The sequence below is a fragment of the Miscanthus floridulus genome, chromosome 5 (genome assembly GCF_019320115.1).
Source record: "Miscanthus floridulus cultivar M001 chromosome 5, ASM1932011v1, whole genome shotgun sequence".
Classification (NCBI taxonomy): domain Eukaryota; kingdom Viridiplantae; phylum Streptophyta; class Magnoliopsida; order Poales; family Poaceae; genus Miscanthus; species Miscanthus floridulus.
Window position 1 is genome coordinate 117,758,356 of NC_089584.1, and position 22,114 is coordinate 117,780,469.

The window sequence follows — 22,114 nt, forward strand, 5'->3', positions numbered from 1 at the left end:
CTCCAGGCACGTTCAGCTAGCGTGCAAGGCCATCCATGCCAGGCAGTCGCCGGTCATCTTGCTCAAGATCGACATCGCTAAAGCCTTCGATACAGTTTCTTGGACCTTTCTCCTTGAGGTCCTTCAGCACATGGGTTTTGGTCGCCGCCAGAGAAACTGGGTATCCATAATCCTGTCTACGGCAAGCACAAAAATCCTCCTTAACGGGCAGCCGGGCAGGAGAATTTGCCACGCGCGTGGGCTGCACCAGGGCGATCCCTATCGCCAATGTTGTTCGTTCTGGCCATGGAGGTCATCAACCGCTTGCTGCGATGGGTTGAACAGCAACACCTTCTGACGCCGTTGCATAGCAGTGTGGGCAGCAGAGTAAGTCTCTATGCGGACGACCTTGTCCTCTTCGTCGCTCCAAATGAGCGCGACCTCCACATTGTCAAAGCTTCACTGGCAATTTTCGGCTTGGCCTCCGGCCTCTTTTCCAACTTGGACAAGAGTGTGGCGACTCCACTGCATTGCTTTGACCATGACATTGCACGAGTCCGGGACATCCTCTCTTGCCGGATCGAGGAGTTCCCATGTCGCTACCTTGGAATCCCACTATCTGTCCGAAGGCTAAGGAGATCTGATGAGCAACCGCTCATTGACAAGGTGGCAGCCAGAATTCCGAAATGGAACGGGAGCCTACTAAACGTCGCCGGTCGCTCGGCCTTGGTGAAGGCAACGATGTCCGCCATTTCGGTACATATGTCCATCGTGCTTTGTTTGTCTCCTTGGGCAATCGAGTCCATCGACAAGCTTCGCAGAGCGTTCATATGGTGTGGCTCTGATATGGCTAGCGGAGGAAAATGCAAGGTTGCTTGGGAGGTCGTCTGTCGACCGAGGGACCTCGGTGGCCTGGGCGTCTCAGACCTGCGACGCGCGGGCATCGCGCTGCGGGTGCGCTGGGAATGGCAAGCGCGAACGGAGGATTGACCGTCATTACGTTCGAGCGAACGTGCAGTGGTGGCTGTGTTCCAGGCAGCCACAATCTTCACCCTGGGCAACGGGGAATCCACCTTCTTCTGGACCGACCAATGGCTCAACGGCTCAAGCATCAAGGCCATTGCACCTGCGGTCTTCGCTGCGGTGAGCTGCAGGAAGAAGTAGGCGACGGTCGCTGCGATGCACGAGGATGCCTGGATACGACACATTATGAGGGTTTTGGTTGAATTTGTAGAAAATACAGAGGGCAGATGATGGAAGCGCTTAGCAAGATGATAGCCAGGGGCGCTGTACGTGTTGATTTATAACGCCAATAGCGCACTCATATACAAGGCAACAACCTCCGGTGATTACGGTATGAGAGTCCCATGTTTCTAGGATCCTATACAACAGTTTCTATTTTACAGATTCTATCTTTAGTAACAAACCTACAACCATGAACTCTCATGCCGTCCTGCCCAGGATTTACATTGACACATCAACACGTCACAAACTATTTCTAACAGCCTCCCTCAATCACAACTTAGTTAAGTTGAGATTGATCTTAAAATTCTCAACTAGCCTCACAGGCAAAGCCTTGGTGAATCCATCAGCTACTTTATCCTTGGAGGAGACAAAGTCAATTTCCAAACATTTCTGCTTGACTCGATCTCTCACAAAATGGTAGTCCACCTCAATGTGTTTTGTTCTAGCACGAAACACAGGATTGCTTGAAAGGTATGTGGCGCCTAGATTGTCACACCACAATTTGGCAGCATTAGGACTCTTCACGCCTACCTCATGTAACAAAGTCTGTATCCACATAACCTCTGCCGTAGCATTAGCTATTGCTTTATACTCTGCTTCAGTATTGGATCTAGAGACAGTGGATTGCTTGCGAGCACTCCAAGACACTAAATTAGTTCCTAGAAAAACTGCAAATCCTCCGGTGGATTTCCTGTCATCCACATAGCCTGCCCAGTCAGCATCTGAGAAGGCGCTTACTAGTGTGGAAACTGACCTGTGAATCTTTAGCCCGAGTCCAGTGCACTGCTTTATATACCTTAATATTCTTTTCACATCCTCCCAATGTACTGTAGTTGGAGCATGAAGAAACTGACAAACCTTATTCACAACAAATGAGATATCAGGCCGTGTTAATGTTAGGTATTGCAATGCTCCTACAATGCTCCTGTATCTTGTGGTGTCTTGAGCTCCTAGAGGAGTTCCTTCATACAGAGATAACTTCTCACTAGTGGATAATGGTGTATTGACTGGCTTACAATCTGCCATGCTGACCCTCTTCAGTAGATCAGACGCATATTTTTCTTGTGTAAGCAGAATTCCACCGTTTGTTTTATGTACCTCAATGCCAAGAAAATAGTGAAGCTCTCCCAAGTCCTTCAATGCAAACTGTTCTTTAAGATCTCGAAGTAATGCACTTGTTGCTTGCTCCGTGGAACTCGCCACAATTATGTCATCGACATACACAAGAACAAACATTGTGATGCCTCCCTTGCTGAAGAAGAACAAGGATGTGTCAGCCTTGGATGCTTTAAACCCCAATTGAATCAACCGTTCACTTAATCTGGAGTACCATGCTCGAGGAGCTTGCTTCAACCCATATAAAGCTTTATCAAGTTTGCACACATAGTTAGGCTGGTTTGGATCCTTAAAACCAGGAGGTTGATGCATGTATACATCTTCTTCTAAGAGTCCATGTAAGAATGCATTCTGCACATCGAGTTGGCGAAGAGACCATCCACAAGATACAGCTAGAGACAATATAACTCGAATAGTTGCAGACTTAATTACTAGACTGAATGTATCTTCGTAATCAATTCCATACATTTGCTTGAAGCCCTTGGCAACAAGGCGAGCCTTGTAACGATCTAGACTCCCATCAGACTTTCTCTTGATTTTATACACCCATTTGCACCCTATAATATTGGTTCCCCTCTGTGGCGGAACTAGGTGCCATGTCTTGTTCCTTATCAGTGCTTCATATTCAGAGTTCATGGCCTGTTTCCAATTTTTATCCTGCAGTGCATCAGCAAGATCAGTCGGTTCACCAGTGCTTGCTAACATCCTGTACCTGACCGTGCCATCAGTACAAATTTTCTTCTTTTGAATGCCGCGCTGGAGCCTTGTTACCGGCCGCAAAGGAGCTGCGACCTCTTCTGGTGTACCGGCAGAGGATCCACCAGTGGAAATCTCCCCCGGGCTCCGTGTCTCAGCGTCAGGTGGCGTCGTTCCCGCGCCTGAAGCGGGCGTAGGCCGTGTCGGAGAGACTTCGGCGACAGGTCAGAGCGGGTGCGCAACTGATTGGCCTCCACGCGACATCACCTCGGTGGAAACGGGCGCGGTCGGCTGGCTGCCAGACCCGCCTGACGACGTGGGCGCAGAAATCGGCCGGGGATCGTTTCCGTGATCCGTGCCGCTGCTTCCAATGGTGATATCATCTGTATTCAGCACCTGAGGCAAACTAGAGTCTCCGCCAGGATTGTTAAATTCATTAGGCAAATTAACAAGCAAATTAACATGTTGATCATCCAAACTACTGTCCCCTTTGGTAGCCACGGAATCAGGAGATAACAGGAGGATCTCTGAGCGCAGACGAGCACCCGCATTGGGATGCATCTCGGCAAAAGGAAAAAATGTTTCATCGAATGTGACTTCTCTAGAGATATAGACACGCCCAGATGCAATGTCCAGACATTTATACCCCTTGTGAAGATTACTATAACCCAGAAGGACGCATCTCTTAGAGCGGAACTGGAGTTTATGGGCATTATACGGGCGAAGATTGGGCCAACAGGCACAACCAAACGTCCGTAGGGAGGAGTAATCTGGTTTTTGACCAAAGAGGCGCTCCAGGGGCGTAGTAAAATTGATGACTGCACTAGGAAGGCGATTGATGAGATATGTGGATGTGAGGAACGCTTCGTCCCAAAATTTCAGGGGCATACTCGCGCATGATAGAAGAGCTAGACCAACTTCAACGATGTGCCGATGTTTGCGCTCGGTGGCACCATTTTGTTGGTGCGCATGAGGACATGAAACATGATGCGAGATGCCAATTTTAGTAAAAAAGGAGCTGAGTCTTTGATATTCACCACCCCAATCAGTTTGGATGGCTTTTATTTTTCGATCAAGCAACCTTTCAACTAGGTTCTGAAAATCATGAAATTTCTGAAAGACTTCAGACTTATGTTTAATGAGGTAGATCCATGTAAACTTGCTGTAATCATCGATAAAACTAACATAATACTATTTTCTGCCAACAGACTCGATAGCTTGTCCCCACACATAAGAGAACACAAGTTCTAAAGGAGCACTAGATTGACTCACTGACTTAGGATAGGGCAACTGGTGTGCTTTTGCTTGTTGACAAGCATCGCACACATGCTCATTATTGGACTCTGAAGCAAATGAAAGGCTATTATTGCTGATGATGCGACGAACGATCGGGGAAGCTGGATGTCCTAGTCGTTCATGCCACCGAGATAGGGACGGGCGAGACGCCGTGAGGACTTGTTTTGGAGGTGAAGGAAGAGGATATAGCCCCCGATGACAACGACCTTTAAGCAGAGTTTTCTTGGTTGCCTGATCCTTAACCAAAAAATAGGTGGGGTGAAATTCCATGTAGGCAGAGTTATCAGAAGTAAATCGATGAATAGAAACAAGATTCTTGGAAGCCTTAGGTACATGCAGAACATTTTTTAACTGGAGCTTGCGGCTAGGGGTAACAATAGTAGATTGACCAACATGTTTAATTGCCATACGTGCACCGCTTGCGGTGTGGATCTGATCACCGCCGTTGTACTTCTCACGCATGGAGAGTTTCTCTAACTCGCTGGTGATGTGGTCAGTGGAGCCGCTGTCGGTGTACCAGTTGGTGTCGATGTTGTATGAACCAGTTGCCACTGCTGTGTGCCTTTCTTCAGGGACGAAGTCCTCATCGAAGCGATGCCAACAACGAGTTGCAGTGTGCCCCTCCTTGAAGCACACCTGACAGATCGGTTTGTCCTGCTTCTTGTTGTTGGAGCCGCCACCTTGCTGGTTGCTCCTTTGACCGCGACCATGACCCCCACCATTTGGAGGGCCGCGCCCACGTCCACGATAGGGACCACCACGGCCACGATTATTACCGCGGCCTCCTCCACGGCCGGCCATGTTGGCCAAGCTCTGGTCACTGCCTTGGACCAGATCCATCCTGGTCTCGAAGTTGAGGAGCTGTGAATACAGCTCGTCGATGGTCACCGATTCCACCCTCGTGACGAGAGAGGTAACCAGTGACTTGTATTCCGCGGGCAAGCCGGTGAGTATGTACTCAACCAGCTCATCATCAGTGATTGGTCGTCCAGCGGCCGCCATCTCATCGCAGAAACCTTTCTTCTTGGTGAAATAATCAGTAGCAGATGAGTTACCTTTCTTGGTATTGGCGAGGGAGATGCGCAGATTTACCGCGCGCGCACGGGTTTGTGAGGCAAACATGGCCTCAAGCTTAGCCCATGCATCAGCCGCCGTCTTCGTCTTGGCAATGTGGCTGAGAATACCCGGAGAGACGGAAGTGAGAAGGAAGCTGAGGATCTGCTGATCCCGTGCCTCCCATTCTTCGAACGCCGGGTTGGAGACCTTCTTGCCATCCTTGTCCTCAATCTCCGTCACCGGCGGCTTAGAGGCACCAGTGAGATGGCCGTACAGGCGAGCACCGCGCATGGCCGAGAGCACCTGGGCTTCCTAGATGGAGTGATTGCTCCTGGTAAGCTTCTCTGTCACAGCGCCGACCGAGAGAGGGTTGCTGTTAGGATGGGGGGTCGAAGAAGACATGGTGGGCGGCAATTGGATCTATTGAGTGTTTGTGGCTCTGATACCATGTAGAAAATACAGAGGGCAGATGATGGAAAAGCTTAGCAAGATGATAGCCAGGGGCGCTGTACGTGTTGATTTATAACGCCAATAGCGCAGCTCATATACAAGGCAACAACCTCCGGTGATTACGGCATGAGAGTCCCATGTTTCTAGGATCCTATACAACAGTTTCTATTTTACAGATTCTATCTTTAGTAACAAACCTACAACCATGAACTCTCATGTCGTCCTGCCCAGGATTTACATTGACACATCAACACGTCACAAACTATTTCTAACAGAATTTGGCCACCTATGTGACCGTTTGGAGGGAGTGCAGCTGTCTACGTAGCCAGACACTTTCTGTTGGGGGCTCACTGCTGACCAAAACTACTCGGTGGCGTCGGCGTACGGTGCCATGTTCCTTGGATCATCGTCACCCGCTGGTGCAAAGCTGATCTGGAAGACCTCAGCGCCTCCAAGGGTGAAGTTTTTCTTTTGGTTGGTCATGCACAGGCGGTGCTGGGCAGCAGTTAGGAGGTTTCGACATGGACTGCAGGATTCAAACACCTGTATCACTTGCGACCAAGAAGCGGAAACAATGGACCACATTCTTCTCGGTTGCTCCTTCAGTCGCGAGGTTTGGGATTCCTGGATTAGAAGACTACATCTCTAAAACGACATCATAGTACGAGAAGAAGTGGCAATGGATTGGTGGCTGCACAACAGAAAGATGACCCTCAAACCTATTCGACGAGGTTTTGACTCCTTGTTCTTCCTCGTTGGTTGGTTGCTCCGGAAGGAAAGGAACATGAGAACTTTTAATGGAGTCGCAGCATCAGTAGCGCAATTGGGAGCCCTGATCCAGGAGGAGATTGACGCTTGGTGCTTGGCGCTTGGCAGGGTATAAGCACCTGAACTCGCTCATGGCGCTTCTCTGATGTATCTCTTACTCAGGTCGCATCTTTTGTTTTCGCGTAATTACAATCACGTGTGAGCTTAGTTTCTTTCGGTCACCTCGATAACCTGGGATTACCGTTATTACTAGTGCTCATAACAAAACTCTTTCATTCTTAATGAAAAACGTGCCCGGGCACGATCACAAAAAAAAATCACGCTGTTCATACCGATCGGATTGGACACGTCTCATCATCAGTAACATCTTCGTTAGCAGCGCGAAGCGCCGAAGCCACAATGACCGGCCCACAAGAAAGTTTAAGGAGCGCCCCTGGCAATGATGGCGCAATCATGGATCGCTGCCGTGCCACGGGGGGCAGATTTAACTCTTGACGGAGACGGAAGGGACTGTGCTTGGCGTGCAATTGTTGCCGGGCGGCTCGCCGCTGCAACTGTGCGTAGCGTAGCGCTGCGAATCATGCTAGCGACGACAAAACCCAAGAGTCACGCTAATACTGGCATGCCCGCATGGGCGAAAGGCGTCACACGCCACAGCTCGGTCGCCCGGTATGCGTTTCAGGGTCGGAGACTAACGGTCTTGCGAGAAGGTCGGCACGGATTCTGTGTGCACGGCACAAACGACAGGACGAACGTCTGGCTGACCCGACTGAACTGCATGAGTTACTCGTGACATACTCCTACCCAGCCAAAGTACAGTACAATGCCCAACAGTTTGTAGTACGTACTCAAGCGACCCGGCTGGCAAAGACGTGTAAAATTTGTCGTTTCCATGAAGAAGAGAGGAAATCAGAGAAATTGCCAATCCTAACTCCGGTTGACCAGATTACTGACTTTGAGCTAGCGACCTAGCGTCCGCGGAGCGAACCCGGTCGGCTAAGGCCCTGATCCACCTGCCTAAAGTTTAGTTAGCTAAAATTTTAAAGCTAAATCTTAATCAGCTATAAATTCTCCTAACTAAAGAGTGTTTGGATACTCCCGTTAATAGACTCAATTAAACTTTAACTAAGTTTAGCTGGGTTAAAACAGCTAAACTCAATTAAACTTTAGTTGGTTTTTTAGTTGGATCGTTTGGATTTCTAACAGCTAAATTTAGCAGCTAAAATTTAGTTGGGAGATCCAAACATGTCCTAAGCAGGGGTGCATGGAGTTTTCGTTTCGAGGGAAAAAAGATGAGATGCTAGCTTGAAGCAGTTGCAGACTCTGCAAATGTGCACGAATTAAGCCACCCTTGATTCTCTTTTGCGCATGCACCTGCACAGATGATTCCGAGGAAGGCAAGAACAATAGCCTTTCGTTTGGTCACATGACGTGTTCTCTTTCATTGATTATTAATCTTCCTACACCACAGATCGGACTTTTTCTTTTCTTTTCTTTTTTCTGAAAAGCAATCTTCTTATATCAGAATCATCAGATGAAGTTACATCAACGAAGCAAAAAAAAGAGATCATCTAATCTACTCCGAGAACCATCATCAGGTCCAAAATCCGAAATGTCGTAGACTTCGGCAGCTCCAGCGATCCTCGAACGCCACTGAGTTTCTTGATAGCTGATCTTTCCTAAACATTTCTTCACAGCTCGCCTCCGACCAGGGTCCTGGTTTTTTAATTGCACCACAGGACCAAGGTCGCAAGAACCACAAATGACAAATCTCTACGAACGACGCAGGGCAACGTTAGCCGGTATGTTGATGGGAGACGACGCGGCCGGCCCCGTCGTCCACCCATCGCGCCTAGCGGCGGCAGGCTTCACGCTCCGGCCTGCCCTGCCGCCGCCGGAAGAGCCAGAAAATGGCCACATCAAACCCCCGCCGCTCCCCCGCAGCTCGTCCGCCGTGTCCGGCCACAGCACGTCCGCCTCTTGCCACTCCTCGTCGTCCGCGTCAGGGCTCGCTCCAGGGCCAGCGCCGGAGAGGAAGAACCCGTCGAAACGGCGCCCGAACACCGGCGCGAACGCGACGCTGGACGCCGAGCCGGCGGCCTCGTACAGCTCCTCCATGTCCATGGGCGCGAACTCGTCCTCCGTATCGGGCCACAGAATGTCCGCTTCTTGGAACTCGTCCATGGCGTCCATTTCCTGAGCTGTGCTGTGGGCTGTGGCCACGGCGGACGAGGCAGGGCTGCCCGCCTGCCTGCCTGAGTACTTTTTATATTCGTCCAGCTCCAGCCCGCGGGCGTGCACCGCGTCGCCCCGGGATGCGCCATTTGCTTGTGCCCCGAAGTGACGTAGGGGGCACTCTTTCCTCCGGTCCGGATTTTGGAATCTTGGCGAGATAGCAACTCATGTGATGTGAGGATACTTTACGGCCTCTTCGTCACTGAGATTGCCTAAATGACAGCCAAGCGGCGCCGGCATGCTTGCCCGCTTGACGTCAAGGAGGATATATCGGCGAAGTCATCGTCGTTCCATATCAGGAACCTGTTAGTGGTCCTGAATCTTTTCAGATGACACATTGTCTTGCTTACCTCCATGTGGGACGTCCAATCTGATAGCACACTTGAAGGATAAACGGGCGACCAGAGGGGGGTGAATGGTCGCGGAAGCCAAAAATTTATAACCCTTCCCCTAAACACAAAACCTGACTAAATCACGTTTTTTTTTAAATCTGGACAGAACTCTATGTACCTAGTAAACCTGATGTGGACGAAAATCCGTAACTCCGATCGACCTAAAAATTTGTCAGATTAAACTAGATGAAATTACGAAACTAACCTAACTGGAATCACGTCAATCTGACTTACGGATCTTGAGATAAAAATAAAACAAGCAAACTATGTCAGATGCTAACGAGAATTGTAAAGAACAAATCGAGATGCACAAGATCAATCATTATAGATGAAAGATTAAATTGAGTAATTGAACTTACAAAAGTGCATCTAGCCTCCGCCCGAACATCCTCCCTCTCTTAATCGGAGAGATCAACAAAAACCTCTCACTAGAATTCAAACCCTAGGCTAGACCGGAGAGAGGAATACTGAACCGTGGAACCCCGGGGCATGAGTACTGTTTATGGGTACTGTTCATGCGTGAATAGTAACTCGCCGGGAGTCCAAAACGTCCCTCACCTCTCAACCCTAGGTGCCACATATTTATATCTCCAAAGGGTGGCACCACCTATTTTCACATAACCCCCTACGCTAAATAAATCCAACGTAGGGGCGTAAATTCCAATTACGTCATCCATGGCAAATTCCGCGATGTCCGCGATCCCTCCATCTCCGCGATTTGATCCTCGCGATGTCGCCGCACGACCATCCGAAATCGTATCGCGATCGCCAGAATTTCCATCTTCGGCCAACGCACGCCGCACGAGCGTCCCGGTACGATGCATGGCTTTGTGGCTCAACCAGCGAACCCCGGATTTTGTGGCGTAATCTGGAAACCTCCCTCGACGTCCTCCCACCGTGTAGCCAGGTACAGTAGACGTACACCACACGATCGCCTGTCCCTCGAACGCAAGCCTCGATCCGCCCTTCTCCGCCCCCACGGTTCTTCGGCACGGCATCCTATCCTCGTTCTTCACTCGTCGCCGCATGTACCTTGTCTCCACCTGTCACCTACAACCACAACCTGCCGAGAGACACGTCACACGCACACCGTGTTGTCAATCGCTCATCACCAAGGTGCTAGCACACCGGCATCTCAATGTCCCCCTTGATGAGTGCATTGACAACACCACACCGCACAAATTTATTGGAACTAAAAAAAATAAAAAGAAAGAAAAAGAAACAATCTTGATCCCCAAAGACATGGGCTAGCGAAAAAGCTAGGCTCGACACAATCAAGACAAAAAAAAATCACTCTCCCCAAAATGAATCAAAAGCCATATCAATTTCCCAAAAGCAATCTCAGCAGCAAAACTCAACAATTTCAGCAACACACCCCCTCAACCCCTCAAAACAAGCATGCCAAGTCTCAGCAAAAACGAAATCAAACCCCCCTGCAAAAATGAATTTGTGCGCTACTCACTCTCCCCCTTGTTGACAAAGCACTCCATCAAGATAAAATGCAAGGAACCAATTTAGAGAAAAGCATGTGAGAAAGCACAAGTCGAAGCTTCTGAGACATATACAAAATACTTATAAAAGCTAACCAGCAACACGAGCTACTTAGAGAAGGAGCAACACAATGCCATGACCAATAGAATTTTAGAACTGAAATCTCTTTGAAAAACCAATTAGCCAGGCAAAAACATGCATATTCCAAAATTAGTGCCAAGCTGAAGACAAAACATATAGCAAGCTGACACGATGGATACACAGCTTCAGTCAAAGTTCACTGCAACGCCCACAAATGCATGCACTTGTCATATTTAATTCTGGCTTTTGTGAGCATGACAAGCAGGGATATGGGAAGCAAGAGTTGTGCCCAGCCAGTTTGTTTAATTTTGATTATGAGCGAGAACCAGCAGGGACATGGGAAAAATCAGAGTTGTGCCCATATTTAAATTCTCAGGAAAGCAAGCAGATCATGAGCGAAATAGCAGAGATATGGAAATTCAGAAATTTTTTTCCGCTCACAACCATACTATGCACTCCCAGGTTAAAACTTGCATTGTGAGTTACATTTGCAATAAAAACCCATTAAAAGAAGCTGACAACCGAATCATGAGCAAGACATATGTCAAGTATTCAACAAGTCACTAGATCCAGAAAAGCAAGCATAGCCCAACATAATTTTTTAAGTATATATCTGTGCTGTTTTCAAAATAAAAATTGGTCAAGCAAAACATTCAAACCTCTCCAAAAGCATCGATCGCAAACTAGCCAAAACAAGTATAAGGCATATGTAACTGAAGCAACTTACAATGATACTAGAATGGGTAACACACCCCAAACTCACCACGCAAACGTGCAAACGTGGTTTGATCGAGTGGTTTAGTCAGAATATCAGCAAGTTGCTGACTAGTATCAATGTATTTAAGCTTAATATCACCCTTCTCAGCATGATCCCTCAGAAAATGATGACGAACCTCAATGTGTTTCGTCTTAGAGTGAAGCACAGGATTCTTTGCAACACTTATAGCGCTAGTGCTGTCACACAAGAGAGGAACGCGAGAAAACGACAAACCAAAATCGTGAAGGGTAGCTATCATCCATAAAAGCTGAGAACAACAACTAGCAGCAGCAACATACTCAGCCTCTATAGTAGATTGAGCAACATTAGATTGTTTTCTAGAGGACCAAGAAACAAGCGAAGAACCCAAAAATTGGCAAGTACCCGATGTAGACTTTCTATCCAAACGACACCCAGCAAAATCAGCATCCGAATAACCACACAAACTGAGAGTTGAAGCAGCAGAGTACCAAAGGCCAAATGCAGGAGTAAATCGAAGATACCTCATTATGCGCTTCACGGCCTGACGGTGAGAAGTCCTGGGGGACGCTTGAAAACGAGCACACATACACACAGCAAAGTGTATATCTGGCCTCGTAGCAGTCAAGTACAGCAGCGACCCAATCATGCTTCGATATTCCTTCTGATCCACGAGCTCTCCGTCCTCATCAGCATCCAAAGCAGCGCTAGTCGGCATGGGCGTAGAAATTGGCTTCGCATCATCCATCGCAAACTTCTTCAGGACATCCTTCGTGTACTTTCCCTGATGCACAAATGTACCTTCCGAAGTTTGTTTTATTTGTAAGCCAAGAAAGAAATTCAGCTCGCCCATCATAGACATCTCAAATTCTTTACTCATCACATCTGCAAACTTTTTCACAAGAGCATGAGAGGAACCACCGAAAATGATATCATCCACATAAATCTGAACTATTAAAGTGTCATTTCCTTGCCTGAGGAGAAAAAGAGTTTTATCAACTGAACCCATTTTGAACCCGTTTTTAAGCAGAAAAGTTTTCAATCTAGCATACCAAGCACGAGGTGCTTGCTTCAAACCATATAAAGCCTTTTGCAACTTAAAAACACGATCAGGAAAATTGGGATGTTCAAAACCAGGCGGTTGTTTAACATAAACTTCTTCTTCTATAAAACCATTCAGAAAAGCACTTTTCACGTCCATTTGATAAAGCTTATATCCACGTGAAGCAGCAAATGCAAGCAAAATACGAATGGCTTCTAAACGAGCAACAGGAGCAAAAGTTTCACCATAATCAATACCCTCTTTTTGAGAAAAGCCCTGAGCAACCAGCCTAGCTTTATTTCTAACAACATGACCATCTTCCCCTTGTTTGTTCTTAAAGACCCATTTAGTTCCAATTGATTTACAAGAAGGAGGAGGATCAACCAAAACCCAAACCTGATTCCGTGCAAAATTTTCTAACTCCTCATGCATGGCATTGACCCAGTTAGAATCAGATAAAGCATGTCCAACATCTCGGGGTTCAAAAGAGGCAACAAAGGCAGTATGCGCAAAGACACAATAATTTTTATTTTTCATACCTCTGTTCCTTGTCGTGCGTTCATCCAAATTACCTATTATGTTCTTGGCAGGATGACGATTCTGAATGTGTCGTGGTGCTGTACGTTCTGAAATCGCCTCCCCCTCAACTGCAGCCGGTACATGATCAATAGTCGGTGAAGCTGCAGGCTTTGCTGTAGATGTACGTGTCGGCGATGGTCCATCCTCCAAAGTGGTGGAGGGCGCCTGCTCAGGCTGGGCGCCAGGCTCCCCCTGCATCGCAGGCTGGGCATCATCGTCATCGTCGTCGTCACATCCATCTTCCTCTTTCTCATCCTCAAAAATATCCTGCCCGATCTCATCATCACCTGCACACTCAAAAGCAGAAGAAAAACAAGGCATTGTCTCGTCGAAGGTGACCTCATATGTCTCATCGATGCGGTTAGTATCAAGATTAAGCACACGGTACGCTCGCCCTTGCAAGGCATACCCCAAAAATAACCCATCGGAAGAACGCGATTCAAATTTATCCAAATTTCCCTTTTTCAATATAAAACACTTGCAGCCAAAAACTCGAAAGTGGAAAACTTTGGGAGGTCGACCAAATCTCAACTCATAAGATGTTTTTCCCAGAAAAGCTCTTAGAAAAATGCGATTAGCAACATAGCAAGCGGTGTTGATAGCCTCAGCCGAAAAACGTCTAGGAGTTTTATGTTCATCAAGCATTGTCCTAGCCATCTCAACAAGCGTACGATTTTTACGCTCAACAACACCGTTCTGGGGAGGAACGTAAGGTGAGGAAAACTGATGATCTAAACCTTGTTCTGAACAAAAAGCTTTCATGCGAGAATTCTTGAATTCCGTACCGTTGTCACTGCGAATTGCTCTAACGGCATTATTTGACAACTCATTTTTCAGCTTCAGAACAAGATCATGAACATGTGAGAAAGCCTCATCCTTAGATTCCAAAAAGAACACCCATGAATATCGAGAAAAATCGTCCACAATGACGAGCACATACCACTTCCCACCAGCAGACCGAACACGGGCTGGACCAACAGTGTCCATATGTAACAGTTCACCCGGTCGTCTCGTCATCACCTGAGTCACAGGTGCATGAGAAGCAGCAACCATTTTTCCATGTTTGCAGGGAGCACAAATCAAATCCTTTTTAAACTTGAGTTTCGGTAAACCATCAATTAAATCCAATGAACTCAAACGACAAAGCAAATCAAAGCTCAAGTGGCCCAACCGACGATGCCACTTCCAAATCAGGGGGGAACCATGAGCAACTAAACAGCGAGTTTCACCAAAAGATTTAGAAAAATCAGCTTTAAAAATCCGTCTAAAAGGAGAAATCTTGCAAACAAGGTTACCAGCAGAATCAAGAACACGCGAATTTCCTTTCTTAAAACGAACCTCAAAATCATCCTCAAGAAGTTGCGAAACAGACAGCAAATTATAATGCAAATTATTTACCAATGCGACGTCCTTTAACGTGTATTTATCTGTTACCTTGATGCAGCCATGCGCCATTACCTTACCTTGACTTTTATCCCCAAAAGTGATGTTTTCCTTTACGCTCGTGGGGGTGGGGCTGGAGAACCATTTATCATCTCCGGTCATGTGGCGCGAACAACCGGAGTCCATTATCCATATGTCCTCCTCGCCTCCAACCTGCAATCAACAACGAGAGCGAGGGTGAGCTAATGACTCAACACTGGGGTTAGGATAATGTAATGAAAACCAGTGCTGAGCCACTTGCTCAAAAGAAGCGTTAGCAAAATCAAAGCTCTCAAAAAAACGATGAGAACCACGAGGGGGAAAACGTGGTCTGTCATCCCGATGTTGTGCAAGAGCACGAGTACGTGAGCGAAAACCAGAAGAGCGAACAAATGGCTCACGTCTCAAAACAGGACGATCATGAGTACCACGTACAGGGTACTGCTCACATCTAAAAACACGACGATCATGAGTACCACGTGTGGGGTACTGCTCACGTCGTTCAGCACGCATCCTCCGATAACAGAACTCATAAAGATGACCATCATGACTGCAAAAATCACAATGATAAAGCTTGCGTGCAGGAGCGAAAGAAGCCTCAGCATTAGAACTAGAAGCAACAAAAACAGGCTTAGCAAAATGATCACAAGAAGAACCATTTGGCTTAGTATTTTGTACACCCTTGAAGTGTTTTGGCTTAGGCACCCAAACCTGCTTTTTAGGAGCAGATCTAGATGTCTCAACCAGCAACCCATCAGAGGTGACACCTGAACCCTTCCTAGGAGGTGGTCCAGTATATTTAGCCAAAGGTGGATTCTTCTCATCAACAGGCGGTCCACTTTTTTCACCAAAAACATGTTTCAAGTCATAACCGGGACCAAAACGCTCACCCCGTTTAATTTGAGCAATAGCCATACCAATTTGAGGCTCACGAATAGAACACCAACCAAGAATAGTTCTCAAATGCTTATTTTCTTCTTCCAAATCAGCAAGTTTGGCCCTTAAATCATTATTTTCAACAACAAAATTAGGACAAGTTAGGCATGAAGGAAGAACCGGACAAGTGTGTTTTTCCAACTCAACAATATGTGATTTAGCAACATTTAATTCAGATCGTAAAGTTGGACAAATCAAACAATCCGGCAAATCAGGACAAGTGTGTTCTTCAAAATTTTTTACCCGACATAAAGCATTATCCAAGTCAACTTTCAGAAGCGGGCAAGAAACACAAGTACCAAGCAAATTCGACCGAGAACGAAGTTCATTTAGTTCAGCATAAAGTTTATCTCGATCATCAACAATGGAAGAATACTTGGTTTGCAATTTAGAAAGCGAAATCATATGAATTGAGCATTCTTCACATTCATCAGGTTCAGCAGGATTAGATGCAGCATTTTTGAGAGTAGCTAGTTCAGCACAAGTTTTATCATAATCAGTTTTAAGTTTAGCCAACACTTTATTTTGCTTATGAACAATTTTAGTTAAATTAGCTATTCTTTGTTCTGTAGAAGTATCTACCTCATCATCAGAAGTTTCATCGTTGCTGTCGGTTGATGCATCACCCTCCAAGGCCATAGTACATATCCCACCATTGATGCCGGCGTCAGTGATGAAGCAAAGTCCGTCTGTCTTCTTCTTGGGTGTCTCATCCTCGGAAACTGAATCGCTGGAGTCTGACGAGCCACCTGAAACATACTGTCCAAGAGAAGATAACAAAACATTTGCAGCCTTAGCGACTTGCTTGTCAGAGTATTTTTGTCCGCCTTTCTTCCATTGCTTATCCTTCTTCTTCTTCCTCTCCCTGAACTTCTCCTGACGCCTGAAGGAGTTATTGCCCTACTCAAAAGATCTCTGCTTGTTTGGGCAATCAGCAGCAAAGTGTCCTCGCTCACCACAGTTGAAGCAGCCATCTGAATGTCTTCTATTACGCCTGTTGTCATACACACGCTTAAACTTGTTGGAGAGCAGTACAAGCTGATCATCATCTAGCACCTCCAACTCCTCATCTGCAACATGACACAAAGAAGACAAAGCAAAACTGGAAACATTTGGATTAGCATTAGTGTTAGTCTTATTTCCAGAAACCAAAGCCATTGGAACGTCAGAAGAAGAAGCAGCTGTGGGATTTTTCAATTTACGCTTAGAAACAATTTCGATCTCTTTTGATTTGAGCTTACTGTAAAGCTCATCAGTGGTGAGAGTCTCATAACCTACAGATTCAACGATCGCCTCAACTTTCATATCCCATTCATCATTAAATGAATGTAATAATCTGAGAGCCCTAGCATGATCATCATAAGGCATATTGCTATTCATGGCCTTCATCTTATTAACAATCACTTGAAAACGTGCAAACATGTCATCAATAGACTCACTAGGCAATTGGCAAAAAGCATCAAACTCTTTTCGGTGAATCTCAAATTTTCGGTTTTTCACAGTGTTTGAGCCTTCATGATATTTTCTAAGTTTCTCCCAGATCTGATAAGCGAGATCTTCACTAGAAACCCGATCATATTCAGTTTTACAAATAGAAGCCTGTAAAATAGCAACAGCGCGATGATTTGTTTCAAGAAGCCCGATCTCAGTGGCGTCAGTCGGTTCCTCAGCTGGAATCACATATGTGGCATTTTGTGTGATTTTCCATAGCTTCAGCGACTTGCCTTTGAGATAGTTGGTCATACGTGCCTTCCAGTAATCATAATCAGTCCCATCAAAAAACGGAGCGCGAACATCAAACTTTTCATTGGTCGCCATAGCTTTCCGCACCGATTAAGGTATAGAAAACCTAAACCGGCTCTGGTACCAATTGAAGGATCGAAACGGGCGACCAGAGGGGGGGTGAATGGTCGCGGAAGCCAAAAATTTATAACCCTTCCCCTAAACACAAAACCTGACTAAATCACGTTTTTTTTAAATCTGGGCAGAACTCTATGTACCTAGTAAACCTGATGTGGACGAAAATCCGTAACTTCGATCGACCTAAAAATTTGTCAGATTAAACTAGATGAAATTACGAAACTAACCTAACTGGAATCACGTCAATCTGACTTACGGATCTTGAGATAAAAATAAAACAAGCAGACTATGTCAGATGCTAACAAAAATTGTAAAGAACAAATCGAGATGCACAAGATCAATCATTATAGATGAAAGATTAAATTGGGTAATTGAACTTACAAAAGTGCATCTAGCCTCCTCCCGAACATCCTCCCTCTCTTAATCGGAGAGATCAACAAAAACCTCTCACTAGAATTCAAACCCTAGGCTAGACCGGAGAGAGGAATACTGAACCGTGGAACCCCGGGGCACGAGTACTGTTCATGGGTACTGTTCATGCGTGAATAGTAACTCGCCGGGAGTCCAAAACGTCCCTCACCTCTCAACCCTAGGTGTCACATATTTATATCTCCAAAGGGTGGCACCACCTATTTTCACATAACCCCCTACGCTAAATAAATCCAACGTAGGGGCGTAAATTCCAATTACGTCCTCCATGGCAAATTCCGCGATGTCCGCGATCCCTCCATCTCCGCGATGTGATCCTCGCGATGTCGCCGCACGACCATCCGAAATCGTATCGCGATCGCCAGAATTTCCATCTTCGGCCAACGCACGCCGCACGAGCGTCCCGGTACGATGCATGGCTTTGTGGCTCAACCAGCGAACCCCGGATTTTGTGGCGTAATCTGGAAACCTCCCTCGACGTCCTCCCACCGTGTAGCCAGGTACAGTAGACGTACACCACACGATCGCCTGTCCCTCGAACGCAAGCCTCGATCCGCCCTTCTCCGCCCCACGGTTCTTCCGCACGGCATCCTATCCTCGTTCTTCACTCGTCGCCGCATGTACCTTGTCTCCACCTGTCACCTACAACCACAACCTGCCGAGAGACACGTCACACGCACACCATGTTGTCAATCGCTCATCACCAAGGTGCTAGCACACCGGCATCTCAACACTCGAGGAAGCTTTTGTTTTGTGCGCGCAATTTCGGGTAGTAAACCTGCACAAGTGCACATGCCAATAGACTAACAGATTTTGAGGGGGACGCAAGTGTTATATAATCACTCCATACTTGATCATATTTAGTATGGACACGGTGTCACTTGCTCAAGAACTAGGCATGGTGAGTAGTGACCAAAATATCTATCACTACCGGAATCGCAAGCTTTGTCGAGTGCCAAGAACTTTGCCGAGTATTTTATATCGGGCACTCGACAAAGGATATCTTTGCCGAGTGCCCAAACTCGAACACACGACAAAGACACGACCCTCGGCAAAGCTGCTCTTTGCCGAGTGCTCAGGGTCGACACTCGGCAAAGACGTCCTCTTTGCCGAGTGCTCAGAGGTAACACTCGGCAAAGACTTTCTTTACTGAGTGTCAACGTCTCACACTCGGCGAATTTTGGCCCGCCGTTAAACCAGCCTGCCGCCGTCAACTCTTTGCCGAGTGTACAAAGGCAACACTCGGCAAAGAGGCTCTTTGCCGAGTGTCAAAAGTAGACACTCGGCAAAGTATAATTATTTTTTGGCTCCTGCACTTCAAAATTTTTCACCTCTCCACACACCACATGTGGTACTCCATGCTTAAGTTTGGTGTATTTTTGAATTTATTTGCTATATTTAACTAATTAATTGCATTTCAAGCAATTTTTTGAATTAAGTTAAATTTGAACTGCAAGTGATTCAAATATTTGGAAAAAATGAGTATAAAATTGATATTCATGTTATTCAACCCAGTTTGAGGCCTTACCTATAAGATTATAAGGGTTTTCGAACATCTTATTTCAGAAACATGACCCCGAGCGTGTGGTTGAATGGTTTTTAAATTCAATAAAAAGCAAAGGAAGTCCGAAAATCATGAAATTTGATAAGATGTCATGATATCATATGTGTGGAGGCTATGGTAAAAAATTGAGAAGGTGTCGCATAAGTTGTCACGTACATTGCATACAAACCGAAACATCTCCGAAGAAGTTTCATGATTGTTGAGAATGATCTAGTAAGAGTTGTAGTGAAAGTGACGGTCGAATTGTGGTTTGACTCCGAAACTTTTTGTATAGCCAATAGACATCAAATATCGTGTCATGTTAAATTTTAGTGATTTTTTGGATTCATTTGATAATTATTAATTTTTAATTGCAATTATATAAATGGAATTTGAGCTTAACTACATGAAATCATGGTCTATTTTTCGCTGAAGCGTCAAATTTGCATTGTTGAGTGAATTTGACAAGGTATTTTCAAAGTGTATTGGAACAAATTTGAAAAAAAAACGGTTAAGGAAAAGGGAAAGGAAATAGAAAAGTTTTTTTAAAAAAAATACCTTTGCCGAGTGTGCTAGGGTTAGCACTCGGCAAAGTATAGTCTTTGCCGAGTGCCTTATCGGTTTGACTCTCGGCAAAGATGTTTAATGTTTTTTAAAAAAAATCCTGGCTTTGCCGAGTGCTGGATCGTGGACACTCGGCAAAGGCCTGACCCAAGACTTAACTGGCACGGCCGAGACTCACTCACGCACGCCCCTGCCTCACCGCCCCCGCCCTCACCCGTCCCCTCGCTCCCTCACCGCCCCTGCCAGTGCCGCCCCCCGCCCTGCCCGTCATCCTCGCGCCGCCCCCGTCACCAGCCCGCATGCCACCCCGCCCGCAACGCCGCGCCTGCGCGCCGCCCCGCGCGCGCCCACCCGCCCACGCCGGCCGCTCCCGCCGGCGGCCCACCGCCTGGACTCGTCTCGCCCGCACCCGGTGCCCGTCCCCGCGCGCCGACGACGTAGGCTCCCGCGGCTGGCCCCCGGCGTCCCGCACCCGGCGCCCTCCCCCCGCGTCGACGACGCAGGCTCCGGCGCCCGGCCTCCTGCGCCACCTAGGTAATCCCTTGTCATCAATAACCTATATATTGGATATCAATCTGTATTAGGCAAACTTATTTCTGGTTAAAACAAAAAAAGAAGAAGAGATGTACAAAAAAATATCACCTCTGGAGCAACATAGTTAGGTGTTCCACATGTAGTATGCAGCAATCCATCATTCTGCTAGCATTGAATTAGTTAAAGATTATGGTGTAAATTAGTGAAATGCAGTGAAACCAAAAGAAAGAAATAAAGAAACAGAAAGAAATAAAACACAATAATTTCTGTAGTATCTTGTCTGATAGTACCTTCACTTGGTCTGATAAAGCACTTAACCCGAAATCTGAAATCTTGAGGTTTCCAGCAACATCAAGTAACAGATTCTCTAGCTGCATACGAGAAATATCAACATTTAAGTTTCATACTATTTCCTTGATCATAACCGATGATACAAACAAAGAGCAGAATCAAGGATGAACAATACTGCACCTTCAAGTCTCTGTGGTATACACCCCTACTGTGGCAATAGTCTACAGCATTGATCAACTGCTGAAAGTATCTACGTGCTTCCTCCTCCTTCAATCTTCCACTTGTGGCCTGATTGTGAATTTGGACAGTGAATCACAAACTGTCATGTAGAGAAAAGAAGCAAACGTGCTATGTATATAAAGCATGGAATGTTAAATGTCTCTTCATGCAAAGTTTAGGCTGGAAAAGCAGCTAGCAACTAGCATGCTATATAAATTATCATTGATGAGAAAAGAATAAGGTCAAATGACAGAGGAAGCATTGGCAATGATACAACAGTGCTTACAATGATATCATGGAGCTCTCCACCCATAACAAACTCCAGCACAATGTAAATCCTTGTTTTACTTCCCATCACCTGTCATAAAAAAAGGAACAAAAACAATGCAAATAAATGGTTATGAACTGTAGACCTGGATGTGCATCCCATTCCAATGCAAGAAACGTAATACTGAAAAAATAATATATTTTTACATTTAAAGTTTAAGCTTTATTACCTCATACAGGCGAACAACATTGAGATGCTGTACTAACTTCATTGTACAGATTTCCCTCCTAATCTGCCATACAGTTGAGAGGGTGGGATCAGTAATTATCTTTTTTCTCACTAGACATATATCGCAAACAGAAGGGAATTCACTGTAAATAACTTTTTTTGAATCGTGCAGTGAAAATCTATGGAAATAGAATGCAGAGTCTTAACACTTCACCTGTTCAGCTAGTTTGTTCTTGTGAACCTTTGCCTTGTCAAGAATTTTGATAGCAACATGATCCCAGTTCTCCATGTTATTGGCGATCCGGACCTTTGCAAATGTTCCTTCCCCAATGGCGCGTCCGAGCTCATACTTGCCAACGCGGCGCTTTGCTTTGAGCGAAGCAGCCCTCTTAGCCCTGTACATCCTGCTGCTCTAAAGCCAGTCTTTGCCAGGCGCCTTGAAACTATAGCTAGCTACTTCTCAAAGGCCTGCTGCACCTGAAAGACGAGCAAAGATTGAAATGTGCAGAAAGCATAGTAATTTGGCATTCAGAATTGACAGTCATTTGTCACCAGAGCTAGCGCATGTAGCTAATGTATCTCATAGAAATGGTCTAATGCGTAGTACTACGTACAAAATTACCAAGCTAGCTAGCCATTATATATATATATATATATA

General features: G+C 46.1%; 3 protein-coding genes across 3 annotated transcripts; 1 reads left to right on the forward strand and 2 right to left on the reverse strand.

Moving 5' to 3' along the window:
* Positions 1-285: 285 nt before the first annotated feature.
* LOC136455206 (uncharacterized) lies at positions 286-1,143 on the forward strand. The gene is made up of 2 exons (XM_066455335.1): positions 286-933; positions 1,015-1,143. Exons 1-2 carry the CDS (start codon positions 286-288, stop codon positions 1,141-1,143), a joined length of 777 nt encoding a protein of 258 aa, XP_066311432.1.
* Positions 1,144-8,379: 7,236 nt separating this feature from the next.
* On the reverse strand, positions 8,380-17,338 carry LOC136455208 (uncharacterized). Its single transcript, XM_066455336.1, has 9 exons — positions 16,723-17,338; positions 16,477-16,590; positions 15,020-16,269; positions 14,501-14,758; positions 13,948-14,038; positions 13,156-13,449; positions 12,594-13,056; positions 12,066-12,515; positions 8,380-8,989 (listed from the first exon to the last, which is right to left on the reverse strand). The coding sequence occupies exons 1-9, from the start codon at positions 17,336-17,338 to the stop codon at positions 8,380-8,382; spliced, it is 4,146 nt and encodes a 1,381-aa protein (XP_066311433.1).
* Positions 17,339-20,094: 2,756 nt separating this feature from the next.
* On the reverse strand, positions 20,095-21,859 carry LOC136455209 (CBL-interacting protein kinase 3-like). Its single transcript, XM_066455337.1, has 7 exons — positions 21,671-21,859; positions 21,458-21,520; positions 21,247-21,318; positions 20,922-21,029; positions 20,741-20,821; positions 20,559-20,612; positions 20,095-20,472 (listed from the first exon to the last, which is right to left on the reverse strand). Exons 1-7 carry the CDS (start codon positions 21,857-21,859, stop codon positions 20,095-20,097), a joined length of 945 nt encoding a protein of 314 aa, XP_066311434.1.
* Between the last annotated feature and the right edge of the window lie 255 nt (positions 21,860-22,114).